At 36.3% G+C, this 19,317-nt stretch overlaps 1 protein-coding gene across 1 annotated transcript in view; it reads right to left on the bottom strand.

The window, feature by feature from the left end:
• Positions 1-436: 436 nt before the first annotated feature.
• The window catches only part of PLGRKT (plasminogen receptor, C-terminal lysine transmembrane protein), a 36,217-nt gene continuing 17,336 nt past the window's right edge, over positions 437-19,317 (bottom strand). Inside the window, exons 4-6 of the mRNA XM_010860723.1 lie at positions 5,906-6,036; positions 5,221-5,330; positions 437-839 (exon numbers count right to left, since the gene is read on the bottom strand). Of these exons, the coding sequence (XP_010859025.1) occupies positions 718-839; positions 5,221-5,330; positions 5,906-6,036 (363 nt within the window). The 3' untranslated portion in view covers positions 437-717. The remainder of the gene's footprint in view (positions 840-5,220; positions 5,331-5,905; positions 6,037-19,317) is intronic.

Genomic DNA, 19,317 nt, shown 5'->3' on the forward strand with positions numbered 1-19,317 from the left:
GCAGGAGATGGGAGAGTAGATAAAGTGTGCCCTTGCACCATCATGTATCTCAATTGTGTGTGTGTGTCAGTCGCTCAGTTGTGTCTGACTCTTGTGACCCCATGGACTGTAGCCCACCAGGCTCCTCTGTCCAAGGGATTCTCCAGGCAAGAGTACTGGAGAGGGTTGCCATTTCCTTCTCCAGTTTTTTTATGCCTTAGTTTTCACATCTATGAAATGATGCCTGCCTCATGAGGTTGTTTGGATGATTACAAGAATTTATGCAAAACAGAGAGTGTATGGCCATAGCAAGTGCAATATACATGTTAATCGTTAATATTAGTATTTTTCTATCATGTGGAGACAGGACACAATTTAAAAATCCAAATAAAAGTAGTATCTGTGGGAGATTAATGTGATGGTGAAAGTGTGTGTGACAGAGAAATGAGAGCAGAACTTTTGCTTTCAGAAATTCAGAACAATATATTTTATAACATTACATTTAGATGTTTGTGATACATACACATATATAGGAAATCTGAAAGTTATTTAGAGTACTTCCATGATTTTGTGTTGAATGGTATAAATTTTATTTTAAAATAGTTTAACAAAATTCATCTTGATTATTATTTTAAAACGAAATCCATTATATCAAAATCGCAAGCATTTAAAAAGTTATAAAGGTCATGATTCAAGTCAACAATTCTGTGTTTTGAGATCTGGTGGGTAAACGTGATTTCATTTGTCTATGAAAAATTTACTCTGTTCCTTTCTTGCTTTTTCAAGGCTTTCAAAAGTGATCATTCCTTTTGGCAGCTGCAGCTTACTCTTTTCTGTTTCCAGAATGTTCTCGGCTTCACCTTAAATAAAGTACAGAAATGTACAAAGTGACAAAGGGGTAATTAGCATTTTGTGAGAAGACCTACTTGCTGTATTCCAGTGACATGCTGTAGCACTGTATGGAGGCATGCCCCCAGATCTCACTGTTAAATATCTTACCTACTGTCCCCGGGAGAACTGACCTCCCAAAGGAAATACAATAATGAATACATAAGATACATAAGATACATCAGATTCCGGAGACTTTATTTGACAGAGGACAGCATTTTTAAATATAGAAGAGAAACAATACCAAGTAATATTGTTTGTTCCTTGAAGGAAAGTTAGGATGATAAGTTTGAGTTGTGTTAGGAGGGGATTAGGGTGGGGAAATCACGTATAGTTCTTATTGTCCCTTCTTATAAGTGGCATGAGAAAAAACAAAGTTTACTAAAATGTCTAATTTTTCAAGAAAGCTAATCTTTGACTTGAAACTACTTATAAATATCCCAAATAAATGCACACACACACATATATATACATTTCTATAAACAAGTCCTCTTTTAAATAATAGCTCGTAATTTCTTGGGCCCAGTGACTTTTGCCAACTTTTATTCTTTAAGACTAATTAGCAATATTTGAAAAGTTATATATTGTTGATATTCCATATACTTTCCTTGAGAATAAAGGCAATTGTTTTCTTTAAGTATTCCTCTTTTAACACACAATTAATTTATATTCCAAACCCGACAGGGCAGGCTACAATTTGTAAATTATCACAGCATTCCAACTATCTGCAAATAAGTTTTTTCCCCCCTCAGTCTAAAATAGTAAATAAAAATAATAATAAAATTGTATGTAATTCTGCAGGCTATTGATGACAGACTAGATGTTTCCATTTAAGAGTACCTTCCACATGACAGATTCTTAGTATGTGTTAACAGAATGGCTGATAATAAATTCAATTAAATAGGAAGTGTATATCTTAGAGTGATCACTAGTTAACAGGGCTATATGTTATAGTCTATATATTCTTTTTAATGGCAAACTTCTTTGTGGGTTCTAAATTTTTTTTTAAAACAAGAAATTTCCATTTCCACAACATATCTTGGAAGTTAAATTTTTATACTCTATAGATTCTAATGGGCCTGTAATAAAAGTATTTCCAAAATGCATACGCAAAATGTTCCTAGAAAATAAATTTGCCCTTCATTAGTAATATCTTCAAGTGAATGCTCTATAACAGAGTTGAGATTTCTTAATACTACGTATTAATTTGTATGAGGCACTGAGAATCTAATGTATATATAAACAATGAGACACAGTTGAGCTCAGACTAAAGAATTCTTAAGCAGATGACTAACATGAAACTGAACAGGTTACTGAAATGAATTTTAACATAAGTAAATCAATTTGTACAGTTAGTTTTCAGCTTAAAATAGAATTGTACTCCAAAAGTTAATTTGTATATCAGTGTTTAAGAATTCAGAATACATTTTCCACAGTGATATATGCTATAAATTTCTAGGCAACCCACAAGACACTTAGCCCACTATATAGCTGAACTGTGATACTAATAACGTCTGACCCCAGAAGACATTTTAACCTAGTATTTTTGTGAAAAATATACTTCTGTTTTCAAATGGGGATTTTAAAAAATTTATTTTTAATTGGAGGATAACTGCTTTACAGTATTGTTTTGGGTTCTGCCATAGAGCAACATGAATCAGCCCTAAGTGTACATGTCCTCTCCCTCTTGAACCTCCCCCCTCAACCCTCCACTTCATCCCACCCCTCTAGGTTGACACAGAGTACCACATTTAGCTCCCTGTGTTATACAACTTCTCATTAGCTATCTCATTTACATATGGTAATGTATATATGTTTCAGTGCTACTCTTTCAGTACATCCCACTCTTTCCGTCCCCTGCTATGTCCAGAGTCTTTTCCCTATGTCTGTATCTCTATTCCTGCCCTGCAAATAGGTTCATTAGTATCATTTTTCTAGATTCCATATATATGCATTAATATATGACACTTGTTTTTCTTTCTGACTGACTTCAGTCTGTATAGCGGGCTCTAGGTTCATTTACCTCACTCAAATGTGTTCCTTTTTATGGCTGAGGAGTATTGCATTGTATATATGTACCACAACTTCTTTATCCATTAATCTGTTGATGTATATCTAGGTTGCTTCCATGTCCAGCTATTGTAAATAATGCTGCAATGAACATTGGGGTCCATATGTCTTTTTCAGTTATGGTTTTCTCAGGGTTATATGCCCAGTGGTGGGATTGCTGGGTCATATGGTAGTTTTATTCCTATTTTTTTTTTCTTAAGGAATCTACATACTGTTCTCCATACTGGTTGTATCAATTTACATTCCCACCAACAGAGCAAGAGGGTCCCCCTTTCTCCACACCCTTTCCAGCATTTATTGTTTGTATATTTTTTGGTAATGGCCATTCTGACTGGTGTGAGGTGATACTTCATTATAGTTTTGATTTGCATTTCTCTAATAATGAGCATTGTTGAGCATCTTTTCATGAGTTTGTTGGCTATCTGTTATGTCTTCTTTGGATAAATGTCTATTTAGTTCTTCCTACCAGTTTTTGATTGGGTTGTTTGTCTTTAGGGTATTGAGCTGCACGAGCTGCTTATATATTTTGGAGATTAATCCTTTATCAGTTGTTTCTTTTGCAGTTATTGTCTCTGTCAAATGGGAATTTTAAAGAACATATAATCCCTCTATCTCCCTAAGTCTGTGAATGAAATGTTTTACTCCCTACTTCCAATACCTACAGAGGAATGTGCACCTTCTCCTTTCCCAAACAATATCAGTCCCTACAGAGCTTCAGGGATAGTCATGAGCCTACAGCTCAGGAGAAAACAGGATGTCAAAAATGAAGACTTGGGAAACACTGTTTCCAATATGCTCTGGGCTGAAGGCTTCAGGAGTAGGAAAATAGTTATCCTCATGAGTGGTATGTGGTGGTGGGAATCAAGACATAGATATCCTGAACTGATGGGAAATCCTGTCTTTCTGGGTCAGGAACGGCATCTGTGTCAGCCGTGCTATTTTCTAGGGCAGTGAAAGCCAGAGTTCAGTGTGAAAGCAGCATGGTACTGGTGAATATTTAACAGCACGCTTCCCAAAACAACAAAAAATGTGTATAAGCTTATTATGTACATAGCTTATTATAAATTTTGCTTATATGAAATATGTTTAGCACATAATTTATAAATAATAACACAATACTCTTTATCATGAATTCCATATAGGAAATTGATCCTTAAAGAATGTTTTTATTGATTTTTGCTGAACTCTTTTACCCATAGCTCACCTATAACAGTTGATGAGATAGTATAATTCAACATGAATGATGTTTGCTATTTTTATTTATGTTAATAAGTAGGACAAAAGTGAAACAAGGACAAATGTTGAAATTTATTTGTTTGAGAATGCTGTGAACTTTGTTGAATCAGATAATAGTTTTAAAATATTAGAACGCTTCCTAAATTTTTTAATGTTATTCACAATATGATGGCTTTGCAGTACACTTTTAAGACTAATACACATTATTAACATTTTCTTCATCATTTTTTTTTAAGTCTAGACCATGGGTTGGCAAACTTTCTTAAAAGGCCAGATAGGAAACATTTTAGGCTTGTGGGCATGTTCATATCTGTTTCAGTAAGTCGTCTCTGACATGGAAATGGGAAAGTAGAAATGAATGGGCACATCTGTGTTCCAATAAAACTTTATTTTCAAAAATAGGTGGCCAGCCTATAGACCACAGTTTATCAACCCCTGATCTAGACAATCAGCAAAATAGTAAGTCAAGCCTTAATTTGGGATTTGCAGATTTCCATGGTGTAAATACTCCCACCATGACCAACTTTAAGCTGACATGCCAGTGGGATGGCGTGGAAGTCAGAGTTGCATCTGTATTTTATTGTGTCTATATATTGTATCTGCATTTCCACCATACAGATACAGTAGATATACATAACTTGAAGAGATATACATAAGAGTATAGATAATAGTAAAATTAGAGGCTGATAAGCTCTGAGTATGTATTAATGTTTCTTATATAATTCAAACTATTTATTTTCTGTAATTTATTGAATTGTAAGTTTATGTACTTCAATTTTTTTTTAATTTGAGTATAGTTGATTGACAATGTTGTGTTAGTTTATATCATTTAATTTTTAATAATGACTGTATTTAACAAACACCTTACAAAATTCCTAAACATTTGACAGTTGGCGCCTGTGAGCTGTTTGAGGTGACTTCAGCATATCATTATATAAGAGGGGACAGAAATATTGGTCAATGGTAGCTCAGGGAGAGTTGGGAGGACTGGATCCTTGAACCGAAAAATGAATCAGAAATTGAGATTCCGGTTTATCAAAGACTTACCTTTCATTCTGTGTATAAGGGTTCCATAGCCCATGTCATACTGGTAGGCAAGGACAAAGCCTAGTGGAACCATAGGAAAGATGAGGACGGGTTTCTTCCCTTTAATTGCTCTAATTCAATAACAAGAAATAATTAATATAAAAGAAAAACCTGTAAATACATATCTCTGTACTCAATGAAAAAAAAAGTTACCTGCTTTTTGGAAGAATATCCTACATTTTAGAAGGTACTTAATTCTCTATGGAGATAGGATTTCCTTATTCATAATTCCTCAGCAGATTCTGTAGTTCTCTGGTAGGGTGTATGGGCCTATGATTGTTCATCTTTATTTGATGTTGAGGCTCAGATTACTCATTTTAAAAATATATAAGTATTGATATTTATCCCTTAGGGATTGTGGAAATGAATTTGTAGAGACCTTCTAGCTTGGCATAAAGTCAGTCCTCTCCCTTACTTATATTGTAAAATGGAGAAAGGTACAGGAGAAATCTAAGAAACTAAAGGCAGAATTAACTATTACTATCCTTGTTCTACAGTTACCCCCAAGCACTAAGCTATAAGAGTTACTTTGTTGACATATATGTATACTATTTAGGTCAAAGTCCTATTTGGCCAACTTAATAATATGATCATGGCAAAGACAAAAAGAAATGGAAGAAAATTTTAAAATAAATAGCAAACATACCCAGCTGTTAAAGAGACGGCTGTAATGCCAAAAAAAGTTCCAAAATATTTGAGGAATTCCCGAGACCAAGCAATCTGCATAGCCATTTGTCTTTCTCTCATTTCATTCTGCATTATTAGCTGCCTTTCCAGCTGAACAAAATAAAAGACAAAAGTATGGTTACACGTATTTGAATCTGAGCACGGAGTTAGTAATCTGCTCTTCCAGTGCATTTTCTTTCTTAAAATTTATATTATTTATATTTATATAATTTATAATTATAAATAATTTTATAATAACATATTCCATTTTTGTATTTATCAAAGAGGGAAGAAAAAAAACGGTTTGGCATTATTTATATCAATTCAGTTCAGTCTCTCAGCTGTGTCCAACTCTTTGCAACCCCACAGACTGCAGCATGCCAGGCTTCCCTGTTCATCACCAACTCCCTGAGCTTGCTGAAACTCACGTCCATCGAGTTGGTGATGCCATCCAAACATCTCATCCTCTGTCATCCCCTTCTCCTCCTGCCTTCAATCTTTCCCAGCATCAGAGTCTTTTCCAATGAGTCAGTTCTTCGAATCAGGTGGCCAAAGTATTGCAGTTTCAGCTTCAGCATCAGTCTTTCCAATGAATATTCAGGACTGATTTCCTTTAGGATGGACTGGTTGGATCTCCTTGCAGTCCAAGGGACTCTCAAAGAGTCTTCTCCAACACCACAGTTCAAAAGCATCAATTCTTCGGTGCTCAGCTTTCTTTATAGTCCAACTCTCACATCCATACATGACTACTGGAAAAACCATAGCTTTGACTAGACGGACCTTTGTTGGCAAAGTAATGTCTCTGCTTGTTAATATACTGTCTAGGTTGGTCATAGCTTTTCTTCCAAGGAGCAAGCATCTTTTAATTTCATGGCTGCAGTCACCATCTGCAGTGATTTTGGAGCCCAAGAAAATAAAATCTCTCACTGTTTTCATTGTTTTGCCATCTATTTGCCATGATCTTGGTTTTCTGAACATTGAATTTTAAGCCAACTTTTTCACTCTCCTCTTCCACTTTGATCAAGAGCCATGTGTGGTGTCATCTGCATATCTGAGGTTAATATTTCTCCCGGCAGTCTTGATTCCAGCTTGTGCTTCATCCAGCCCAGCATGTCGCATGATGTACTCTGCATATAAGTTAAATAAGCAGGGTGACAAGATACAGCCTTGACGTACTCCTTTCCCAATGTGGAACCAATCTGTTGCTCCGTATCTTGTTCTAACTGTTGCTTCTTGACCTGCATACAGATTTCTCTGGAGGCAGGTAAGGTGGTCTGGTATTCAGATAACCACAATTACTTATATATCCCTTATCATAAATAATTACTTTTAAGCTTTATATTCCATACATTTTCTATTTTCTTACTAAAACACACCATGAAAATTTTCCTTGCAGCGTCAGGAAGTGAGGAAGATAACTGCTTTTTTCTCTTTAAATTTTTCCAATTTCTCCTCAAGCATTCCTATCCCTAATACTCATATCACCCTCCTTGTGTATTAGACCTTATTTGCCCTAAGGAGGTGCAGTATATACCACAGAAGATTTTTTGTTAAAAGGGTGGGTTGAGCTGATCTGCTTTACTTTAAAACAATGCTCAAATGTTAGCTCATCAGTTTTTCAGAGTATTTTGGGAGCTCAGCTTGGATGGCTGTTAATCTGGAGATTCTCTCATTAAGAAAAAAAATACATTTTACAGCAGCTAAAATCAGAATCCAGTTAACATTGGAAGGTTAATCTGGTGTATAAAAATTGTTAATGGGAAGAATTCATGGTACAATCATTTCCAATTCTAACTGAAATTTTGAAGTGAAGTGAAGTGAAGTCGCTCAGTCATGTCCGACTCTTTGCGACCCCATGGACTGTAGCCCACCAGGCTCCTCAGTCCATGAGATTTTCCAGGCATGAATACTGGAGTGGGTTGCCATTTCCTTCTCCAGGGAACTGAAATTTTAGACAAGCATTTAAATTAGAAATTGATTCTTTAAGCTTGATTTAAAAATTAAAACAAAAGCAGATTGTAGGAAGAATTCATTATGTAGTTATCCATTTCTTGGAAAAGATACTTCTGATATTTGTGTACACATGCAATTTTTTTTTAATTTTATTTTTAAACTTTACAATATTGTATTGGTCTTGCCAAATATCGAAATGAATCCGCCACAGGTATACATGTGTTCCCCATCCTGAACCCTCCTCCCTCCTCCCTCCCCATACCATCCCTCTGGGTCGTCCCAGTGCACCAGCCCCAAGCATCCAGTATCGTGCATCGAACCTGGACTGGTGACTCGTTTCATACATGATATTATACATGTTTCAATGCCATTCTCCCAAATCTTCCCACCCTCTCCCTCTCCCACAGAGTCCATAAGACTGTTCTATACATCAGTGTTTGTTTTGCTGTCTCGTATACAGGGTTATTGTTACCATCTTTCTAAAATCCATATATATGTGTTAGTATACTGTATTGGTGTTTTTCTTTCTGGCTTACTTCACTCTGTATAATAGGCTCCAGTTTCATCCATCTCATTAGAACTGATTCAAATGAATTCTTTTTAATGGCTGAGTAATACTCCATTGTGTATATGTACCATAGCTTTCTTAGCCATTCATCTGCTGATGGACATCTAGGTTGCTTCCATGTCCTGGCTATTATAAACAGTGCTGTGATGAACATTGGGGTATATGTGTCTCTTTCCCTTCCGGTTTCCTCAGTGTGTATGCCCAGCAGTGGGATTGCTGGATCATAAGGCAGTTCTATTTCCAGTTTTTTAAGGAATCTCCACACTGTTCTCCATAGTGGCTGTACTAGTTTGCATTCCCACCAACAGTGTAAGAGCGTTCCCTTTTCTCCACACCCTCTTCAGCATTTATTGCTTGTAGCTTTTGGATTGCAGCCATTCTGACTGGCGTGAAATGGTACCTCACATGCAATTTAAAAATAAAATATTTCACTATTATAAGAAAATAATGGTTAATTCCTGAAATTGAAAAAATATTATTTTTGCATGTTTTCCTGTCCTGATTTGTATGGATCTAAGAGCTCTGCAGAAAAGTGAGCCTGACCCAGTCATGACTAATAAATCTTAGATTTGCTGCTGTTTAATCCCTCTAGTGAGCAGTCATTTCTTTGCAAAGACAATGCTAAATAAAAACCTAAACTGACTAGCTACAGATAGGGAGAGAAAGGTCAAACTGAGAAACAAACATAAGTGTAATTAGAGTTTTATGTTACAAGATTTTTTTATGCTATAAGCGTTTTCACACAGGCTTTTTGTAAACATAATTTTTTTTAGTTATTTCTTTAAAAAAATTTTATAGTTGATTTACAATGTTGTATTAGTTTCAGATGTACAGCTAAGTGATTCAAAGTGATTCAGTTATATATATGTATATATACACATACATTCTTTATCAGATTCTTTTCCCAGTTAGATTATTACAGACTATTAAGTTTCCTGTACTATAGAATAGGTCCTTGTTGATTATCTGTTTTATATATAGTAGTGTATATAGGGTAATCTCAAACTCCTAATTTATCCCTCCCCCCTACTTTCCCCTGTGGTAACCATAAGTTTATTTTCTTAGTCTGTGGGTCTGTTTCTGTTTTGTAAATGAATTTGTCTCATTTTTTTTTTTTTTAGATCCCACATATAATTGACATCATGATATTTATTTTTCTCTGTGTGACTTACTTTTCTGTGTCCATCCATGTTGCTGTGAATGGCATTATTTCATTCTTTAGTGTGGCTAAGTAATATTCCATTATATATAGCACCACATCTTTATCCATTCTTCTCTCACTGGACATTTAGGTTCTTTCCATGTCTTGGCTATTGTATTAATAAATAGTGCTTCAATGTACAGAGAAGGCAATGGCAACCCACTCCAGTACTCTTGCCTGGAAAATCTCATGGATGGAGGAGCCTGATGGGCTACAGTCCATGGGGTCGCTAAGAGTCGGACATGACTGAGTGACTTCACTTTCACTTTTCACTTTCCTGCATTGGAGAAGGAAATGGCAACCCACTCCAGTGTTCTTGCCTGGAGAATCCCAGGGATGGGGGAACCTGGTGGGCTTCCGTCTATGGGATCGCACAGAGTCAGACACGACGGAAGCGACTTAGCAGCAGCACCAGCACCAGCAGCTGCTGCTGCAATGTACATTAGGATGAATGTATCTTTTTGAATTATGGTTTTCTCTGGATAGTTATTTGCCCATGAGTGGGATTCCTGGCTCATATGATAGTTCTATTTTTAGTTTTTTAAGGAACCTCCATACTATTCTCATAGTAGCTATACCAAGTTACAGTCCTACCACCAATGTAGAGGGGTTCTCTTTTCTCTACACCCTCCCCAGCATTTATTTCTTGTAGACTTTTTGATGATGGTCATTCTGACTGGTGTGAGGTGATATACCTCCTTGTTGTTTTGATTTGCATTTCTCTGATTAGCTTCATTGAGCATCTCTTCATGTGCTTTTTGTCCATCTGTATGTTTTCTTTCGAGAAACGTCTATTTAACTCTTCTACCAATTTTTTGATTAGGTTGTTTGCTTTTTGATATTAAGATGCATAAGCTATTTGTAAATTTTAGAGATTAATCCCTGTCAGTCACATCGTTTGCAAATATTTTCTCCCATTCAGTGGGTTGTCTTTCATTTTGTTTACGGTTTCCTTTGCTGTGCAAAACTTTTTAGGTTTACTTAGGTTCCATTTGTTTGTTTTTGTTTCTAATATTCATTGCTGTAGGAGGTGGATCAAGTCAGAAAAGATATTGCTGTAATTTATGTCAAAGAATGTTCTGGCTACATTTTCCTTTAAGAGTTTTATAGTATCGTTCTTACATTTTGAGTTTATTTTTGTGTATGATGTTAGAGAATGTTCTAATTTCATTCTTTTATATGTAGCTGTCCAGTTTTCCCAGCACTATTTATTGAAGATACTGTCTTTTCTCCATTGTATATTCTTGTCTCCTGTGTTGTACATTAATTGACCATTTAGTTAGTTCATTTATGGGCTTTCTCTCCTGTTCCATTGATCCATATTTCTAAGACACATATTAATTAAATTGAAAAAATCATAAACAAAGAGAAAATATTAAAAGCCACAAGAGAAAAACAACAAATAACATACAAGGGAGCCCCCATGAGATTACCAGATGATTTTTTAGCAGAAACTCTGCAGGCCAGAACGAAGTAGCATGAAACATTTAAGGTGAAGAAAGGGAAAAGGATACTTTACCCAGAATATTCTACCCAACAAGGATTTCATTCACATTCAACAGAGAAATCAAAAGCTTTACAGACAAAGCAAAGAAAATTCAGCACCACCAAGCCAGCATTTACAGTAAATGCTAAAAGAACTTCTCTAGAGGAAAAAGAAAAAGCTACAACTAAAAACAAGAAACTTATGAATGGGAGAGCTCACCAGTAAAGATAAACCTGGGGCTTTCCAAGTGGTGCTAGTAGTAAAGAATCCACCTGCCAATGCAGGAGACACAAGAGACATGGGTTCAACCCCTGGGCCGGGAAGATGCCCTGGAGTAGGAAATGGCACTCCACTCCAGTATTCTTGCCTGGAAAATTCCATGGGCAAAGGAGCCTGGCAGGCTACAGTTCATGGGGTCACAAAGAGTTGGACATGACTGATCAACCGAGTACATACACAGAGATAAACATAAAGTAAAAGCAGGAAATAATCCACACACAAATATGATATCAATATGAAAAATTGTGAGAAGAGAGTCCAAATGCAGGATATTGGAAATGCATTTGAAATTAAAAGACCAACAACTTAAAACTATCTCACTGAAAGTGAGAGAATGGAAAGAGGTATTCCATGCAATCGAATCTACTGTGATGCTTTCCACATCTCATGTCAAGTGGGAATATTTTGGGAGAGGAATTTTTAAATGTCTTCAAAATATAAAATGACTTAAAAAAAAATCTATTGACTAACATAATGCTCAACTGTCAGAAAATTGTAACAAAGGGACATTTGTTCTTTTACACTATTAAGTCTCCCTACCCTAAATATCAAAGTAGCAAGATGTTCTAAGAATAGCAATCGAAGGATATATAGCATATCCTAATAGCCTGAAAAATAATTGCTGAACAGACGTTGACCACGAAAGACGTTAAAATTTGTCTCTGATGGTTAAATGTTTCTGTGTATGTAAAGATCAGTTCAGTTCAGTTCAGTCGCTCAGTCATGTCCGACTCTTTGCGACCCCATGAATCACAGCACGCCAGGCCTCCCTGTCCATCACCAACTCCCGGAGTTTACTCAGACTCACATCCATCGAGTCAGTGATGCCATCTAGCCATCTCATCCTCTGTCGTCCCCTTTTCCTTCTGCCCCCAACCCCTCCCAGCATCAGAGTCTTTCCCAATGAGTGGGCTCTTCACATGAGGTGGCCAAAGTACTGGAGTTTCAGCTTCAGCATCATTCCTTCCAAAGAACACCCAGGGCTGATCTCCTTCAGAATGGACTGGTTGGATCTCCTTGCAGTCCAAGGGACTCTCAAGAGTCTTCTCCAACACCACAGTTCAAAAGCATCAATTCTTTAGCGCTCAGCCTTCTTCACAGTCCAACTCTCACATCCATACATGACCACAGGAAAAACCATAGCCTTGACTAGATAGACCTTAGTTGGCAAAGTAATGTCTCTGCTTTTGAATATGCTAAGTTTACCTAAAATCATTGGTTTGAGTAAACTCTGGATAAAGCAATATGATATTGATTTTGTGCTAAATCAAAATAAGATTTCTTTCTACAAAATTGCAATTGATGACATTTGTTTACTTAGGGTATAATAGGAAATAGCCAAGATGTCCTAAAACATTGTTGGGGGTGGTGGTGGGGTGTAAGATAATAGAAGGAAGTCATAACCTACTGCAATACCAATTTTATCTACAACATCATATTTCTCATGAGGGTAGCATACTTTGGTTTTGTGTTTGAAAACTCCACAGTAGTTTGTCACGTGTAGGAAACAAAGGTGATGTCACATTGACCAGTTCTTAGAGGCTTTGGTGAGAAGCAGTGAGAAACTGGTGTTGATGGAGCTCTGCCTTCCATGCATCACCTGTCATCAGCGGCACAGATTTTTGAGACTGTCCTCCAGAATCAAAGGTAGGGTCTGTGGCTTCAAAGCAAGAGTAAGTTTGGCCCTTAACTGTCAAACCATGAAACGAAGCAGGTAGCCTCATAGGTGTCCTGGTATGTGCACTGATTTTTGTGCTTTGTCCATCTCCGCTATCCTCAATTTTTTTAGCTAGCCAAGACACACTGAAGCTGGTGAGTTAACTGGGTTCGGTATTAAAATTTGAACTGAAATTCAAAGGGAAAGTATAAAATTTGAACTGAAATTTAAAAGGAAAGAAAGTTTGGCTGGAAAGCCTCAAGTAATTTGGATGTACCTCCCCCTTACCCACTGCTAGCATGCTAAAGGTTTTGGGCATCTTCTCCTCAACTGGGCAATCCTAGGCCAACCTCCTTGGCTGCAAAAATGCACAGAGGTGAGAAGCTGGCCTGGCCTGGGCAGAACTGAACTGATTTCTTAGCAATCTGACATCTGTACTGTGAGATCCGGACGGGGGAAAGGCAGCAAATCTCTTAGAACAACAGTTCTGGGGAACTAGCTCCTGCTGCTAAGTCGCTTCAGTCGTGTGCGACTCTGTGCGACCCCATAGACGGAAACCCATGAGGCTCCCCCATCCCTGGGATTCTCCAGGCAAGAACACTGGAGTGGGTTGCCATTTCCAACTAGGATTTAATCAAAATGGGACTTAAAAAGGCTGAACACTATGCAAATGCTACAGTTAATTATGTAATAGTACAAATGCTGGTTTGAATCTTGGCTCCACTGTATACTGACAGCGTGACTCTAGGCAAGCTACTTAACCTCTCTGTGCTTCAGGTTCCTCATCTATAAAATGGGAATAATAATTGGATCGCCTTATTAAGTTATCATGAAATAAAATATGAGAATACATAAAATTCTCAGAATAGTGGCTGGCATTTAGTATGCACTCAGTAAAAATTAGTTACTAATATTAGTGACATATTTCTTTATTAAAATAGTTGATGGATTTGAAAAATTATTTGAGGTGTTACAATAAAGAGACACTCTGTCATTTTCATTTTCCCTCTCAGTTGATAGAAGTTGGGGCAGGGGTTGAAGAATTGTTGCTGCTTTTGTTTTTTAGTCGCTAAGTTGTGTCCAACTCTTCTGCAACCCCATAGGGGCCCACCAGGCTCCTATGTCCATGGGATTTCCCAGTCAAGAATATTGGAGTGTATTGCCATTTCCTTCTCAATGGGATCTTCCCAACCCAGGGATTGAACCCATGTCTCTTACTGGGCAGACATATTCTTTACCACTGAACCACCTAGGAAGCCCAGGTTGATGAATAGTATTTATTTTTCTCCTTCCATCTACTTAATAATAATAAGTAACTGGTTTGAACAATGAAAATCTCATAATAATATGAAATAAATTTTAAAAGGCTTCTGTGTATTTCTTATACCTCCTGTTGATTTTCAGCATACTTACTGTGAAAGGTATAGATTTTTTTTTTAATTAGCTCTAAGCAGTTAAATAATGTTTGCTGTAAAATCTCATTAAGGCAAGTGTAAATAATTATGAATACTTCTTCATAACCATACTTATGAAACTGCTTTCTCAAAGCAGTTTCTTCTATACTTTAATATGGTCTTTCAACATTAATCTTTTTACTTAGCAGCAGCAGATATGTGCTTTCTCCAAGGGAAATTTAGATTAACAATTTTTCATTTTCTCTCATCTATTATTTTATTTTGGTTCCAGATATTCTGTTACTAGTTTGTAGTTTATATTCAGGTTTTTATTGCTTTAATAAGGGCTTTCCTGGTAGCTCAGGTGGTAAAGAATCTGCCTACAATGCAGGAGACATTGGTGCAATCCCTGGGTTGGGAAGATCCCATGGAGAAGGAAATGGCAACCCACCCAAGTATTCTTGCCTGGGAAATCCCATGAACAGAGCAGCCTGGAGGGCTACAATCCACAAGGTCTCAAAAGAGTCAGACACGACTCGGATTAAACACACACACACACACTTCTTTAATAAGTTGATAATAAAGACCAGCTAACTCAAGGAATCAAGTAATTTCCTTATAATAATATTTAATCATTTGTTGATTTAAAGTAAAATTAATCCTTCCTGAGTAGGTTCCAAAGATAATATGAATAGATTAGGGATCTAAATGTTTTTAAAAATATATAAAGCTGTACAAATATCATAGAGGCAGAGGGTGACTGCCTCTTCAACTTTAATACAAGAAAAGGCTTTCAAAATAAAGACTCAAAATGCAGAGGCAATAAAGGATTATTCATTTGAATACATGAAAGTTTTTAAATTTTTTTCACGGCATAAAAACCCCATGATAAAGTAAAAGATAAATGACAAACTGGGAGAAAATATTTGCAATATATTCCACAAACAAGAGATCAATATTGCTAATGTATAAAGAACTGAGAGACAAGGGAAAAAACCCATGAACAGATAATTCACAAAAACAAGACATATAAATGGCCCTCAGATGTGAGAAAATGTTCAAGTTTACTCATAATTAAAGAAATGCAAGTTAAAACAAGACTGAGGTACCATTTCTTGCTTATCAGATTGGCAAAAATTAAAAAGCAAGACTACACATTCTGTTGCAGAGACTATGGGAAAATGGGTATTCTCAAATTGGTATCACCTTTCTGAAGGGAAATACCTAAGTGGCAATACCTAACAAAACTATAAGGCACCTGCCTTTGACCCAGTCATCCCACTTCTGGAATTCTAGTCTGACGGTATACCTCCAACAACAAAAATGTAAAAAGCACAAGGTTATTCACCGAAGCACTATTTATAACAGCAGAATATTGGAAATAATCTAAGTACTTCTGGTAGGCAGAATACTGCCTCTACCCAAAATAAGTTCATGTCCTAATGCTCAGAATCCATGGGGAGATGTAATTAATTAAGGAACTTGAGATGGGGAGATTATCCTGAATTATCCAGGTTGGCCCAATGTAATCGCAAGTGTCATTGGTGAAAGACAGAGGCAAGAGAGTCAGAGTTAGAGAGAAAGATGCTACACTTCTGGCTCAAAGAGGGAGGAAGGTGACATTAGCCAAGGAATTTGGGCAGCCTCTAGAAACTACAAAAAGCAAGGAAAGGGATTCTCCCCTAAACCTTCCAGAAGGAATGCAGCTCTGCTAACAGCTTGATTTTCTTCCAATGAGACCCATTTCAAACTTCTGGCTTCCAGAACTGTAAGATTATTTTGTGTCTTGAAAATCTGTCATACTAATGGGAAACTAATACAGTGCCCAAACATAATATGAATAAATTATAATATATCCACACAAGGGAGCATTATGCAACTGTTAGAAATGAGGAACAGCTCTGTGAACTGACTGGAATGATTCCCATGATAAACTGTTAAATGAAAAAAGCAAGGTACTAAAGGGTATCAATAGTATGCTACCCTTCACGTAAAAAAGAAGGGGAATTAGGAAAATACACGTCTGTCAGTCTATTGTGCAAAAGATGCAGGAAGGGTAAACTGAAGACCAGGAGATCAGACACCTACAGAGACAGCATGGGAAAGGATGTATAAAGAGGAGATTAGGAATAGGTTAGCAAGGATGAGGATGGAGGGATGCTCCTTTGAGTGTATCATTTTGTATAGCTTTAATTATTAGAACACTGTTTTGTTTCATATACTCCCCTACCCTGTAACTAAACTCAACTTGGATATGGAGAGAATACAAAGTATACTGCTACTGCTACTGCTACTGCTAAGTCGCTTCAGTCGTGTCCGACTCTGTGCGACCCCATGGACTGCAGCCCACCAAAGTATAACTGTACTGCAAATGACATAATCACCCTGATGGAGCCTAGGAAGAACTAATCTAATTTACAGAAAAACAGTAGCTTGACTTGACAGTGTAAAAGGGAAAAGAACATGCAAATAATGTTCTCTGGTTAGTGAACCTGTTTCTCATCAGGATATGTATTGGCAATCCTGTAACTATTTCATGTTTCCACTAGGATTGAAGTGAATATACTATAGAAAATGAGAGCCAGGTTTTTCACTGTTTGAGAAAAAAACTTAAATATAAAGAGAAAGGAAAGGCCAGACTGAAACATCATAATGCACTGGAATTAGATGTATCAGTATGAACTCATGGTTTAGAATATGAAATACTTCTATGTATAAGTCTGTGTATATCCATGGGTTAATATATAAACACATGTCTTTGCTGAAAGGATCTGGGAATAATGACCACAGCAGTAAGTACACTTAGAGCCCAGATCTTGGTTTCTAAACACCATTTTCTAAAAACCAGGACTCTTTGAATGAGTGATTAGTTCCAGGCCTGGGACAGGAGCGATATATATGAACTAACTTATGATCACAGAAAATGAGCAAAAATGAAGGGATATGCCAAAGGGACATAGGAATCAACTGGAAGGAATTCCCAATAGTCAAAATAACTTCAGCCATAAAATAAATAATCATGGTACTAAATTATAACCCATAGAATAATATGTCCATACAACCATATTGGTATAAATAACTGAATAAATAAATACATGGAGATGGGATAGCTTTTCCAGTGAGCAAATATAAATGGAATGAAGGAAATAAAAAGTTACCATTAGGCAAACACTACAGTAATCAGTTTTTCATGTAAGATCCCACCAATGGATGCTAAAAGCAGTAGGCAAAAGTTTGAGGAGAAGCAAGACAGTAACAGACTCTCAACATATCTCTTCAAAGATATTTATCAATAAGAAAAAAATAGTAACTTTCCTTTAACCAAGTGACCAAAGTTTAACATTACTAGTAACAAGACCTACCAACAGTATTCTCTGATATGATGCAATGAGAAAGACATAACAGCATTCTGTGGTTTAAGAATAAGGTGTAAAAAGTGCACAAACTCAGTCTAGTCATGAGAAAAAGTTGGAAAAACCCAAAGTGAGAGAAATTATATGAAATAACCAGTACTTATACAAAAAGTACTTATCATGGAAGCAAAGGAAAGAATGAGAAACTGTCACAGACCAAAGGAGTCTAAGAAGAAACAACAGTTAAATGCAATATGAGATCTTGGATCCCTGAAACACAAAAGGAATATTAGGAGAAAACCTGGTCAATTTCAGAAAGATCAGTAATTTAGTCAACAGTATTGTACTGATGTTAATTTGCTGGTTTTGGTCACTGTACTATGATTTTATAAATTGTTGGTATTGAAGAAAGCTGAACAAAGGGTATACGTAAACTCTCTCCTATTGATGGTTTACCAACTTTTCTGCAAATATAATATTATCTCAAGCGAAAACATTTCTTAAAATCTGGATTCACTCTTATTCTGCATTTTAGTAACTTTATTCAAGAATAATGATATTTTAGCTTTCCCTCTTATATTAAGTATTAAGGATGTTTATAGGGTTATTTTTTCTCTCTAAAATCCTTCTCCCCCTGTTGCCCCATATTTTCAGTTGTCTTAAGGAGGAAAATGGTATAGAAACAAGACACATATGAGAAGTCTAAAGATTTTAACAGCAAGCCTACCTTACATTATTTCTGAGATAAATGGGGTAAGTCTGGGTGTGTATACATTGTATGTATAATGAAGATTTTAGAGGAAAGCAAAAATAATTATTAAAGCCATAGGATCATTTTTTAATTAATAGTTTTGGGCCCAAAACTCTGCATATACTGGACATTCAGTAAATGAGTTATTAAGTAAGAATATACTTAATGAATTGAGTTAATAAATTAGATAAATAAGAGTTAATAAATACTCCCTGCTTGCTCAAGCAATGAAGAACTAAAAATAAAATTCACTCTGATTAGATTTATGAAACTAGAATTCTAGATGAGGGAGGAAACTAAAAGGAAAATCTTCATGATCCTCTATAACTGGATTCATTGGTCTCATTTAAGATTGTGAACAAACCTAAAACCAGTGTTCCCCTTTGAGAATTTGAGTGTAGGAAGGGTCTTGGACCCACCTGTCAGCATGGAAGAGCTAGGCAGCAAAGGATCAACTTGGTGGTTTGACCCTTCTTTGTTATTTGTCTTTGTAGAAGGTAATGTCTATGGTACCAATGACTTTCATTAATTATTTTTCTTTCATTTCTCAACATAGACAATATACAGGAATTCTTAGTGTTTTTATTAACTCCTCTAAGGGATTTCAGACAAATTAATATCTTGTCCCACACTTGAAGACTTGCTGAACATTTTTAGAAGTTTCTTTAAAAGTTAGGAAATTCCTTAGGTATATTCTTTGCATTTATACCCAGTCCTTCATAGTATAGTTAACTTATTTCCCTTCATTCC

This window comes from Bison bison, unplaced genomic scaffold, assembly GCF_000754665.1.
Source record: "Bison bison bison isolate TAMUID 2011002044 unplaced genomic scaffold, Bison_UMD1.0 scf7180017864469, whole genome shotgun sequence".
Classification (NCBI taxonomy): Eukaryota; Metazoa; Chordata; class Mammalia; order Artiodactyla; family Bovidae; genus Bison; species Bison bison.